Source organism: Sander lucioperca, chromosome 21, assembly GCF_008315115.2.
Source record: "Sander lucioperca isolate FBNREF2018 chromosome 21, SLUC_FBN_1.2, whole genome shotgun sequence".
NCBI classification, from domain to species: domain Eukaryota; kingdom Metazoa; phylum Chordata; class Actinopteri; order Perciformes; family Percidae; genus Sander; species Sander lucioperca.
In genome coordinates this window covers 9,573,372-9,587,185 of record NC_050193.1, presented here as the reverse complement: position 1 = coordinate 9,587,185, position 13,814 = coordinate 9,573,372, and the positions used below count along the sequence as shown (strand labels likewise).

Here is a 13,814-nt window from a genome sequence, read left to right as displayed (position 1 = left end):
GGACCAACAACGAGGTGAAACTTTTACTGAAAGGTATGTAAGCCTACCTAACAACTAAGACTGACTAACGTGCGTCATGTTTACCTTATTATAAAAAGGTCTCCATTTCTGCCCATCCAGACTACAACGCAACCCCATAGTTTGCTAACTTAAACGAGGTCAGTAGTGTTTCCAAATGTCTCATTTTTAGGGGCTCGGAAACACCGGAGTAGTGTGGACGCGAGGCATAAATGTCGCAAAAGATATGCGTTTTTCAAGCCTCAATTAAAACATTGTTTAATTATATTGTGCAGTTGTCTGACAACAGAAATATAGGTCAATAAGAACAAACACATTATACCTTTGGCTATACTGAAAAAACATCAACAGAGGTTTAACTTGATGGGACCAGAACTGTGTCTTCCCACTCCTTACTAAATGATTGCTGTAAAAGCAAAGTTTGGTTACATGTCAACCAGAGGACGGGGAAGGAAGAAAATATTTTTTGTTGTTTTTCTATTGTTTCTCTTTGTTTGAATTCCTTTTCACATGTTCTGGGTTTAGTTGAAGAACACAATCTTTCAAAATGATCTGCCTGAGCGTAGACATGGCTTATTGTTCAGTGCTTTGTCCCCATTCAGCTTGCATGAACTTTTGTTCATGTTTTAGGGAGGTTAAAAACACGTAGATGGGACATTGTAAAATTAAGAACAGGTCAATTCTGGATACATTCCTTTTCCATCAGACTGGTAGTGTTAAGGAAAAACTCAGGAGCAGCACAACTCATTTCACATACGTGAAGAAGGTTCGGGAAACCTTGATGAATTACAAAAGGCATTAAATGAACACTCAACTGAGGACACAATTAGGCAGGCAGTACAGTTTAAACACGATGTGTTATTGTGCAGTGCCGTCCCAACTCTCTGAAGTTCCTGTCTTCCTGAAGGTGCATTTAAACTCATGCTGGAAACGTTACGTTTAGATGAACCTTAAACAAAAGATATTGCAGGCGTGGTTAAAGATACTAAATCGTGTGGCTGGCCCACCAACCTCCAAAAGGAGACAGCCCCGAGACAAAATATTCCCTTAATGTATCTGTAGCTGACAAACAGTCAGTGCGTTTGCATGCACAGCAGTAACTGGTTAGTGAATAACTGGGTTATGCCAGTTCTCCCCGTATACATGAGCGGGGAGGAATAGGGAGAATGACAGGAGTAACTCTACCTCCGGTACAGTAGGTGGCGCGCTGCCAACGCACAACTGGCTATTTCTTCCGGTTGATCTATGTCAACATTACACCGATCGGCCTTTCAAGAAGTAAAATGTAACAACTTAATGGTTTCATTTACACATTCTTGTCACAGCGTAGAAACACAGTGTTCACACCAGACGACTGACAACTGTTCGGCTGATTATAACGTTATCTGTAATCAGTGTCGGGTGGAATTAGCTAGCTAACTAAGGGCCCTGACACACCAACCAGACGGGCCGATCGTCGGCAGAAAAGCCAGTCAGACTAATCAGTCGGGCCCGAGGTCCAAAAAATGCCTCAGAACACACTGAGGCGACGCCGACTTGAGCGTACGCTCTGCGCGTGCGCGAAACGTAATACGTCTCCATAGCAGCAGGCGGCGCTGCTCTGTATTGTTTCCATTAACAGTCTGATTATTTCCCAGAAAATGAAAACCGGCAGCTGATTGGACCAACGCGTCACATGGTTCTTTTTTCTCCGGAAATTCACAGCCAGACTGTCATGGCGTCTCGTTCAGAATACGATCTCATATTGTACTAAAATAGTTCACCGAAACGTGTTTCTGAAAACATTTTTTCGTCAGATTTTGAGCGGCTCATCCGCTCCCCATTTCCGGGTGAGTCCCGACTGCCCTGTCCCCGACTGAACATGTCGGGTCGGCCCAAATGAATGCCGACGGCTCCTCGGACGGCCGACGGCACGGGACACACCGAACAGACTCGAGTCACGAACCTCGCCAGACGGCCCGACGCCCGAATATCGGGCTGGTGTGTCTTCTCTCTAACATTAACGTTAGCCTGCGGCCGTGACTCAGGTTGCTCAGTCCCTCCACAGGGTTCATACGCATTTTAACCAATACTTTTTCATGACTTTTTGGCAAATTTCCATGACTATGTATTCCTGAAAATGTCATTTGACATTATACAATAAGAATACAAATCTGTGTTAAAGTTTACCCTCAGAGACAATTTATGTGGTTATGTGGGATTCGTAATATCGCGCCCCGAATAGAACGGTGAGGTTAAGACGACATGAAAATACATTTATTAAATCACATATTATTATGCTGTGTTAAAAAAAAAAAAATTACATGACTTTTCCAAAACTTTCTGGGTCTTTTAATGTTTCCAAAACCTTTCCAGGCCTGGAATTTGCAATTTTCAAATTCCGAAACTTTTCCAGGTTTTTTCCAAACCCTGCCTCCACTTTTTTGCCGAGACACAGCGCTGACAGCCCTGGAGATGGACAATCGGTTTAGCCATCTACCGGAGTTCGCTGCTGCCTTGGCGGGAAGTGAAACAGACGGACCGCAGGCTCTTTCTGCCGACGGACTGCTAATTCGGGCATAGCTGTTTTGTTGTATGGTGTCATAGCAACGACAACTACTCGCAGCAGAGAGGGGAGGGGCAGTTGAAGTACGCGCAGATGCTTAAACCGAACATAGCCCGGTTAAGGTGTATACATGGAGGGATACCCCGCTTACTGAAGGAGTTCTCTACATCTGTTAACCGGGTTATGAGAACTCCAATTTTAACCGGGGTAAGGTGTTTACATGGCGTTTGAGAAATCAGGGTATTGCCTTAATACTAATAGTTTTTAATCTGCATGTAAATGCACTGACTTATACACTGAGGTTTGGTTGTTAGAGACAGGCCGAATATTCTCGTCCCCTGATCTGTGACCTATGAATGACCTGATGTCGTCATGTAAGCTTTCCCTTTAGTCTCATCATATCACAACGTGGTGTTTCCGGAAATTCCACCACAAGTAGAATTTGCAGAAAAAATTAGGAAAATTTCATGCCACATTTATAAACCCAGGAAGCACTGTGCTGGGCTGATTTCCACACATTTGATTGGCAGCACATTTGTAAAACATGGTGCTTTATAAGAAGCGTTTCTGATGACTTCAAGATGTGCAAATATAGTGGCACTTGTTAAGCTGGGGCTGCAGTCATTTGCTGCACAGTGTTTATGAAGTCTAGGGGTGCCCCAGACTAAGAATTTACATAGTCAAATCAGATTCGTCAAGTCTTGGGTTAGGTTGTAAAGCTCCTTTTGTATGAAAACATGCAACCGATTAGGACACAGACATAAAAAAAAAAGAGTAGCTTGTAACTGTTGTAAAGTGTTGCAGTGGTGTAGAAGATAAATTAAAAGAGGTTTTGAGCGTGCTCGCGTGTCACTCAGCGGAGTCAGCACTCAGCTGGCGCGCGCCCCGGGTGACGAGAAGCGGAGCGCACAGAGCAAAAGTCTGTCCTGCGGTGCGCGCACTCTACTTCTTTTACAATCCTCTTGTTTTTCTGCCACAAACGCAAACATTGTTTCGCATATATCGACGCGGCTTGCTGGTCTGATGTGCAGGATTTGGGGATCATTGGGGGGGGAGACAGATCATGCCGTGGGCTGTGCACAGGATCACGGCTGTGCTCCTGAATTGGGCGGTGGCACACAACTTGCAACTTATACTTACTTTGGATCATCTTTTACTATTTCAAAGTGCAAACACACTTCAACTGTGAGATTAGTAGTCAAATCAAACTCCTTCGATCAAAGCTTCGAATATTCGACTTTTCGGGGTCACCCCTTATGAAGACCCCAGCTATTCAGACAAAATGACAAGAAAAAATCTTCGGTATGGCTACACAATCTGAGAGGGGGAAACTGTTTTTATTTAGCTCTTGCAGACAAACACTGAGATTTGAATAAATCAAACAGCTTACAGTCTCTAGACCAGGGGTCACCAACACAGTGCCCGCGGGCACCAGGTAGCCCCCAAGGACCACATGAGTAGCCCTCAGGCCTGTTCTAAAAATGAAAATTTAATATTGATATTATCCGTTTCCCACCTTGTTAAGTCATTGTTGATAATTATTGATAATGAGAAATCATTAACGTGATCAGTGTCTTCACATAGATGACTATCATTAATCATTAATAATCATATAACTAAAGGCAAACTGAGCAAATTTGTTATTTCAGAAGAGTGTATCAAACTGGTAGCCCTTCGTATGACTCAGTACCCATGAAGTAGCTCTCAGTTTCAAAAAGGTTGGTGACCCCTGCTCTAGGAGGATATGAGCATCGTGTGGATGTGTGAGATAGGAAGGATAAGAGCAGAGGGAGGAAAATGGTAGAGGTAAAGAGGGCTGCAGGGCAGGACTGTTTGGGGTGGCTGATTGTATGGCATCCAGTGCCACCCACCGCTCTCCTCATCTCAAATCAGTTACACCTCAGCTGACACTGCATTGCCACGCTGGTGAAAGGCAACATTTTAACACACATGACATATTTAAACACCAGCTACTGCTAACTTAGCTGAATAATGCTTACCCAGGGGTTCGTGATAATACACGCAGGCCAGACAAAGGAGGAGGAAACCCCGCTAGGTGACACGTAGGGTTGGAGAGTGGCTGCCCATTTCTCACGTCTCGCACTGACACGCCCACTCAGCCATACAAATGAAAACAAACCTAGCGCTGGGCTTTGGCCGCAGGTGCAAACGCATACTGACACGAGACCAGAGCACCATAAAAACTGTCACACATTAACATAAACATCAAAGACAGGTTGCTAATCTGTGCGCGACAGCTCAGTGTGCAGTGAGCTGGCAAAGGGAGACGTCTTTGCCATCGGTCAGACTATCAATAATGAAGGCTTACCAATCACAAACGTGACTCAGTAAGCCAGACCGGGTATATTGTGATAATACTCCTTTGTAACACATCTACGGAAGCAAATAAGAATCTTTAAAAGCAACTGAATACCTAATTTTAAATTTTTTTCATTTTTTTTATTGTTTTAAATGAAGTGTGCCATCAGGCCACAGCATCCACCAACATCCAGGTGCTACCTGAAATCAGAGAGGGGGTGGGGGGGGGGGGGGGTTTCCAACTGTATTCCGGCTTAAGAGCTGAAAACTTCTCAGTGAGCTCCCTCCACTTTTACTACAACATCATGCTTTTTACTTAAACTTTTTTCAATAACAATGGCTGAAAACAATGGTGTTGGGCACCACTTTCAGAATGCGTATAAGTTAGTAGTAAAATGCTGCTTGTATCTTTTATCGACCATCCAGTCTAGGGTCCATCCAGCAACATTGCCCTTTTTGGCACATCCTAGTTGTGTATGTGTGTATACTTGCTGTGTATTGAACATATCCTTGTTGGTGTTCTTTGTGCAGTAGCTAGCACCAAGCATTAAAAAAGCATGGACCATCTCATTTCAGTCAGTTTTGGGTTTGCACCACTGCAGCCACCTCTTAACTTTGTGTAAAATGTTCAACACACAGATTCGCTGATTCACTTCATCCATTGAGTAAACTTAAAAAAAAAAAAGAAAAGTACATGCAACTGTGTGCAAGAAAAAGGGCAGAGTAGATGAGCAAGGCTGCAAGCTACAGGTTTCTCACAGATCTGCCTCCACATTTTCTCAGAATAAGGTTTTTTCCAACTTAAACAAAAGAACTGTACTTATCGTCCCATCTGCAGCCTGGCACTTAAAATCTTCTCAGTGTAATTAAGACCATCCAGGACTTCAAAGAGAGCAGGTCTACAAGAGACACTGTGCAACGTCTTACTGAATACATGTGTTGTGTTGTGTTGTGTGTGTGTGTGTGTGTCAACTGAGACAGAAAGGGCTTCTGGCAGCAGTGGAGGAGGAGTCGTCTCGGTGTTGGGCTGCTTTATTGCCCAGCAAAAGCTCCTGTCACCCCTCTGAGAAGATGAGCTACCTTAGCTGAAGACTGAGGACTGTCAGCGCGGCTAGATAATGTAGCCGTTCGAACAATGAAACTTCACATTTCTCAGCTCTTTATAAATGGCAGACAGGTGTTTCCGATCTCCAATCGATGTCAATTAAGCAACTGTAACCATCTTCATACTCTCTGGAAGATGAAAGTTAAGAGGTGGCTGCAGTGGTGCAAACCCAAAACTGACTGAAATGAGATGGTCCATGCTTTTTTAATGCTTGGTGCTAGCTACTGCACAAAGAACACCAACAAGGATATGTTCAGTACACAGCAAGTATACACACATACACAACTAGGATGTGCCAAAAAGGGCAATGTTGCTGGATGGACCCTAGACTGGATGGTTGATAAAAGATACAAGCAGCATTTTACTACTAACTTATACGCATTCTGTAAGTGGTGCCCAACACCATTGTTTTCAGCCATTGTTATTGAAAAAGTTTAAGTCAAAATAGGGCTGTCAAAATAACGCGTTAATTTCGATTAATTAATCTGAGAAAAAATAACGCGTTAAAAAAAATAACGCAGATTAATCCATTCCATTTTGACGTTTGACCCGGAGCCGTTCTAGCCACCATTGAACTGTAAAATGAAGGAGGGAGACGACAATGTGCTGCCTGGATCATTAATTGGAACATTTACTTGTAAAAATCTTCTTCTTGCCAACCCTGGCTACCGAAATCCGGTGCCACTGATATGTCTGCTCTTCTCTCTGATGCTCTGAAGACGATACAGGCAACACAAACACCGCTGCACGTGACGCTAGTTAACACTAGTACTCACTAACAGCAGCTAACGTTAGCCTACCGCTAGCTAGTAGCTGGATTAAAAACGGTTAAAATGCTGACAGCTAACGCTGAACGGTGTAAAGTTTCAAGTTCAATGAAACTGGTAAACTACAGCCTCGTGGTGCATTTGAAGTTATTGTAAATGTCCTTTTCCTATCTGGTTGTTGTTTTTGTCGTTCGACAGCAATTTACTAGTGAAATAAGTTATTGTTATACATTATTATTAAATCATTTAATTTTGACCATATGGCCTTAGCAATAAACAAGCCGTTCTTTAATGTCACCGACTGTTGTTTAGTACCCTTTTTTTTCTTTTCTTTTTTTACTTTCTTAAAAAGTATCGGTTCAGGCACCGTTAATTATGTATGCGATTCATTTTGATTAATTAATCACAGATTATGTAATTAATTAGATTACATTTTTTAATCAATTGACAGCCCTAGTCAAAAGCATGACGTTGCAGTAAAAATGGAGGGAGCTCATTGAGAAGTTTTCAGCTCTTAAGTCGAGCTGCAATGATTAGTCGATGACAACTTCTATTATAATCGATTCAGTAAAATTCCAACCATTCTCTGTTGTCAGTTTCTCCGAGATTTTCTGCTTTTCTCTGTTTTATATAATTAAAATGGAATATATTGGGGGTTTGGACTGCAGGTTGACCAAAACAAGACATTTGAAGACGTCGCCCAGGACACAGGAAAAAAGTAGCCTAATGGACGTTATTTGACATTATTTTCATTTTATAGGATATATATGATTTTATAGACGATAAATCGAAAAAATAATCATCAGTTTAATCGTCAATGAAAATAAATAATTGTTAATTGCAACCCGACTCTTAAGACCCTGTCCTGTCATTCTGTCTTGCGTAGTCCTGAGACACGGCCTCTTAGCACTCCTCCTTTCTCTACTTTCTGCTGAAAGATACATTAAATCCTCTTCTCACGTAGAACCTACTACAGTGTTTCCTCTATGTAGATTTTATTGTGGCAGCCCGCCATGGCAACATTTCTTCCGCCACGGTATCAGAAATAGGGCAGACACACAATGTAGTCGCGGTTGCCTTTTAAATGATCCTGCCGACACAATGCACCCCCCCGTTGGCTGCCGCTCACATTGCAATTTCACAACAAGTAGAACTATTCAGAGGTTATTGGGCCCGTCCAGTTTAACTCCACATACTGTTGTGTTGATGTAGAACTATTGTCAAAATGTTCGCTTTCTTCCGAGTCGACTATTAAACGAACAGCTCCACCAAAAACGTCACCGTGGGAGATGGCTTTGAAACGCAGACACCAAAATCAAGGTAAGAAATTAATAACTAAGGCTAACATTACAAGAAACATAAACAGGCTAGCTAGCTAACTGTTATCGATCACAGGACGTGACTTTTTGCCCGAAGACAGCGTTGTGGAGAGTGAAACGGGAGACAAGAAAACGGCGTTCAGGTAGCGTGTTGTTAGGATGGCTACAGTAAATCATAGGCTCCGGTTATCTAAAAGATTTTCAATGTAATGGCTCAATATCTAAATGATTTCGACAATGTGGATGAGGTCGTTATAATTGGATGGCTTGCAGCTTCAAGCACAATTTGTTTGGATACAAGCGTTACATTTTGGAAAATAGACAGGATTCTGAACAGCGATGCCCGCGCCACACACACACACACACACACACACACACACACACACCCCAGAGGTGTGTTACAACACGCAGCACATGCACCTGACTGGGAAAGATACCTCTACGCTCGTTACTGTGTAAGTAGGCTACAATAAAACCTGCTGTTCGGACAGACCTGCCCCCCCCCCAACTGCTAAAAAAAAAAAATCCTAAAAGAAACACTGTACTACCCCTTTCACACCGATGGCTCAACCAGGGTTATACCCAGGTCGACTGTGTGTTTGAATGGGGTAACCCTCCTCAATCTACTTGGCTTCGCAACCCAGGTCGCCAGGTAGGTTGGATCAGGGTATGACTAGGGTCGATTTCAATGTGAATTGCGCAGGTTGCCGCACACAACAAGAACATAGATTTTGTCTCTGTGCTTTACGCTGGGTTTTCACCATAGACTGTATGAAACTAGGATTTCACAGGCAGCTTCAACAACAGCAGGGCGGAGCAATTCATTTCCGAATAGTCCGCTGACAGTGAGTTCCTGGATGTTCACTAGTCTGCCTTTTGCAGAGCGGTAGTGGAGTTTTTACGTGCAAAACTGCCTGTTAAAAACCCAGCGTTAGAACGTAAACGTATGACAATAAGTTTTGTTTAATTCTCTCGGCACCCCCGCTCCAGCCTGCAGTTCAGTGCAGCTGCTGCGGCGGTAGCACGAATCTCTCTAAAAGAAATACGCCGTGAAGCCAACAGCAAAGCCCAACTTTACTTTGAATGAAATCAAACACAGAAGCGTTCTCGCCTCGTCTTAAATTGATCATAAATCGATACTAGAGTAACCCACTTCCTTTTCCAGCTCCTGCAAAAAATATGCAGAGGAGAAATCGTCTGCACAAAATCATCTGATAAGTGATGGTTATTTATTTGTGCTTTAGAATGTAATCACTGCAAAACAAACACAAAATAAGCTTAACTCCTCTATCCCTACTGTGCAATGACAAATTCAAGTAGCTACAAAACATATTAGTTCTTGTGGTAGCCTATACAGCTGGACTGGAGTATGACAAGTTAGCTGTTCACTGAATATGATGTGTAAAGCCCCGCCCATCTCTAGCACTTAAGGTAACTGTTCTGCATTGCTCCCGGGTTGTGACCCAGGTGATCTCTGAATTGTCATGACCAGGGATATACCCATGTTGACTGGCTTGGTTTGAATTTCCAAAAGGAGGGTTGAACCCTGATCAGACAGCCCTGGCCAAACCCCTGGTCATTGGTGTGAAAGAGGTATATGTGATTGCAGTCCACTTTTCAGACAGGCAGCATCAGCAGTTTTCCCTCTTGAAAGTGTGAGTCCCCAGCCATATAATGTCCATGTAAAATTAGTTCATACAAGACAAGATTGATCCTGGTGGGACAAATAGATGCCAACAGTTCTGTTAAAGACTGAAGAAGTCACTTGTAAGTTTTGGAGAAACTACAAAAGTTTGAAAAAGTTGCTTGTTAAGTTTTGAAGAAACTACAAATGTGGAGCTCTGGTGCCAAGATATCAAATTATTATTACGCTGTATTCAAATTTATCTTGTCCATTTGTTAGTGACTGTCAAACTTAGATATTTTTGCAAATGTAATATCTTCAGGTTAAGGGGTTGAAATGTTTACTTCTCCACTCCGATTAAATGACTGTGTGTCACTACAAGAAATATCAGCTCATCTCTCACTCACAGATAAACACAACAATTTTCTGAAAAGTCAGCAAATGTATATGGGTGATGACTGTTAGAGTTGAAGTCTTCTAAAAAATGCACCCGTTACATGCCCAGAGGGCTACCTGGCCTTCTGTAAAAAAATGTCCTGAGGCAATAGGGCTGAAGATCATGTATAAGATACAACCAAACAAACAAATCCTGCACATGCTTATATTTCTGTATCAACCACTGAACACATACACAAATTAGAACATAACATCAGGAGACAATTTACCAGTTATGTGTGCTGAAAACATACAACCCTCACAACTTATATGTGAGAGGGTGGCATACCATCAGTTGCTATTTTACGTAAATATGTAATGTGCTGGCCACACAATATACAAATACAGTCCAACTTTCCAAATTTGCTCTGTAGGTTGGGCTGGTGAAGAAGCAGACGAGACCCTAGGACTAGTTTCTAATACTTATTATGGCAGCAGTTTTTCTCAGCTCGGAAGCTTTATTATGCCCATTGGCTAGCCAAATATATAATCCAAATATATAATACCGGAAGCAGAAAACTTGGTTGTATGTACAAAACATGTGCAATCTTCCAGTATATTTATCCAGATCATTCAAGCATTTTGCTGAATGAAAGAAGGGGCTCAGCCTTCAGTGGCACCTAGTAGTGGTGAGAGATTATCTTTCAATCAGACAACACAGGTTCAGGTGCTCGTGCTGTCTCTGCGCTGCTGAAGAGGCAATGAGCAAGGCACTACGTCCAATCTAACTCCAGGGATACGTAGGCAGCATGTTCCTCTGTGCTGGTGGGTAACAGTTTTTTTTCTGAAGGGCTCGAGAGGCGATCACAATAAATATTTGTTTATCATGTGTGACTAATAAATGTCCAGGTGCCACGAGACTAGAGCATCAGTCCGAAAAGGTGCCAAAGGAAAAGAGGAAACTAACGCCAATCCCTGCAGATGTACTGTCAACATTTCATTCAACTGTATCTCGGGTGTTATGACGGGTTTGCACCATTTGTGTTTTAACTTAACTTAACTTTAAGACTGCAAAGTTGGGAGCATACTCACTGTTAAGCAATTATCATGGGATAAAGAGGCAGTGAGCTTGTACTTTTTCCACTAATCGCAGTTTATGGCATTTTCAATCAGTTGTCAATTTAATCCAACAATCCAGAAAGACTTGGTACAGTTTTACTATGATATTTGTACTGCACAACTGAAGTGGCGGATGGGTGTACTTCACCGTAGCTCTTTTCCTAAAAGGTGGATGCATCCCGTCTCAAAAATACATTACAAAATTGTACAGTGTATAGATTTAATCAATGTAAATCTTATTGCAAGTTAGCATGTCCTCCTTGTAAGTAAGTTACATTTGTAAAAGCATGTATTGTCCTTACCTGGGCCATCTGATACCGAGAGAGGTGAATTAAGCTTGGGTCGCTTTGCAGTGGGGGGTCCGACATCCAGAAGATTGTCAGCCATCCTGGTCGGCAGATTTTGTGAATGGATGAGGATGATGCAGGAAAATAAAAGCAGGTTCAGTCCAACTCGTCGGCCTTCGGCTAGTAATAACTGGTAACTTTTCCTAACGTTGTGTGTAAAAGAGCAATTTAACGGGTTTTTTTTTCTTGACTGGCAGACTGGCAAAATGCTGCCTGGAGAAAAAGGTTTCAAAAGAAAGGCAACAGCGCCACGCTTCGCCGCCGAAGATCACCCCATGATAATCCAACACCCAACACCCACATAATTATCCTCAATAATTACGTCCAAAAATTATTTCAGTTCGAGAAAAATAAATAAAAATCAATCATAAAATATTACACAAGGCGTAAGCAAATCCCTTTCTTCGCAGATCGCCGGTTTCACGTATGTACAGAATCATCTTTTTCGCAGTCGAAACGAGCAGCCATAAAATCTCTCTCGGGCTTAAATAAAAAGAGCAAAATTCAAAAAATATTTTCTATGAAGTGGATTATTTTTGTCGTCGCTGTCTCCCGGTAAATACAGCGTCTCGGGACGGAGATACGGCGAGAAGCGGCGCTCTCTAAAAGGGAAATCAAATATACAGTGGGCTTTCGAGACGACAAAAACCCATGTAATCCTCACATGTTTGCATTAATTCTCATCGGAAGGACTAACACTTCGATTTTCTTCACGAAAAAAGCCGTTTGAGCCCCGTCTGAGTAGCTCCGATCGGTTTTTAAAATTAATGCTCCCCCCGAAATCCCGATTCTGAGCCGCGTCAAGATGGCGGCTGTTGATTCCTCCGATACAAAAAAAAAAGTTTTTTTTTCTTCCCAGCTAGACTGTGGGGGGAGGAGGGGGTGGTGTCGCGCTATGACGCCCTGACGTAAACCTGTGCACCGTGCGTCACGTGGACGTACGTGAAGTTGCCTCTAGGGGTGGAATAACCCCAAAAATAAAAATGTACTATGTTCTACCTGCTTTAAATTTGACAAACACAGCAACAGTTAATACTACAAACAGAAAAGACTCACTTTTGGGAAAACACAAACAGAAATAAACAGAAATACTTAAATTAGTCCCTATATATATTTAGTTTATGCCTATCATATTATTACCAGTGGTGGTGGAAAATAACTAATGCTATACATTAAACTAAAACTACCTGGTACTATTTTAACTACTTCGAATTGTCTCCACATTGTACAAATGCACCACTAAAATGCTGCATCAATAACAATAACGTTAAAATATATAATGAGCACTGTACCTTTGATACTTTACATTTTGCCATTAATACTGTTGTACTTTGAATGCAGGGTTTTTAATACTGTGGTATTGCTACTTTTACTTACTTCAAATTTGAATACCTCTTCCTTAACTAAATATTATAGTGTCCCATCAAAGTCCCTATATACTAATACATAATATAAGAACAACTTTCTATTGAGATCTACCTTAGTCATATTTTGAATTTGAAGTATTCATGTAAGTGCAAATTAAACAGCAAAGGTTGGATGAAACCTTACATGTACGGCTTCAGCTGTTAAGAAATTAAAACAAATAATTATCAGGATAGGAGCGCTGTCCAGTGTTCAGTGAAAAGTAATAATGAAGCTGCTGCCCCCACGACCCGACCCGGGTAACCAAATGAAGATGGATGGAATTTCTCATATTTCAAAATATTCCTGAGCAGTCAAAATATTTAAACAGTGAATGTACTCAACCAAAGATTTTAAGTAATTCTCATTTCTCTTGATACCCTCTATGGGTAACCTTAAATACCAGTGGTAGAAAAAGTATTCTGATCCTTAACTAGCATAAAAGTAGCAATCACTGTAAAAAATACTTAATTCTAATTTAAAGTTTTGCATTTAAAAGAGATAGTACACAAGTATTATGAGCAAAACATAGGCCTGTTTAAATGATTGAAAATAACAGTACTCATTATGTAGCATATTTTATAAACGTGTCTAATGTGTTGTACTTAACCTACAAAAGTAACACTGTATGGCAATGGAGTAGTATACAACAGTGTAATACATAAAACAGCATCAAACAAAAATACTTAAGTACAAGTACCTAAAAGTTGTTGGCCATTTCAGAAACGTGCTTGAGAACATGTGGGCTACTTAGTTACAATCCACCATGGGTGAATACAGAACCGGATGAAGTGTACAGGCTATAAATTAAAACGGACAACATTTCCCAGCAACTGACTTTATTAAATTTTTAACCTTCACTTGCATACCTA

At 41.6% G+C, this 13,814-nt stretch overlaps 1 protein-coding gene across 8 annotated transcripts in view; it reads right to left on the bottom strand.

The window, feature by feature from the left end:
- The window catches only part of crebbpb (CREB binding protein b), a 52,210-nt gene extending 40,632 nt beyond the window's left edge, over positions 1 to 11,578 (bottom strand). For all 8 annotated transcript variants that reach the window (XM_031312306.2, XM_031312310.2, XM_031312312.2 and 5 more), the window contains exon 1: positions 11,494 to 11,578. In XM_031312306.2, the coding sequence (XP_031168166.2) occupies positions 11,494 to 11,578 (85 nt within the window). The remainder of the gene's footprint in view (positions 1 to 11,493) is intronic.
- Between the last annotated feature and the right edge of the window lie 2,236 nt (positions 11,579 to 13,814).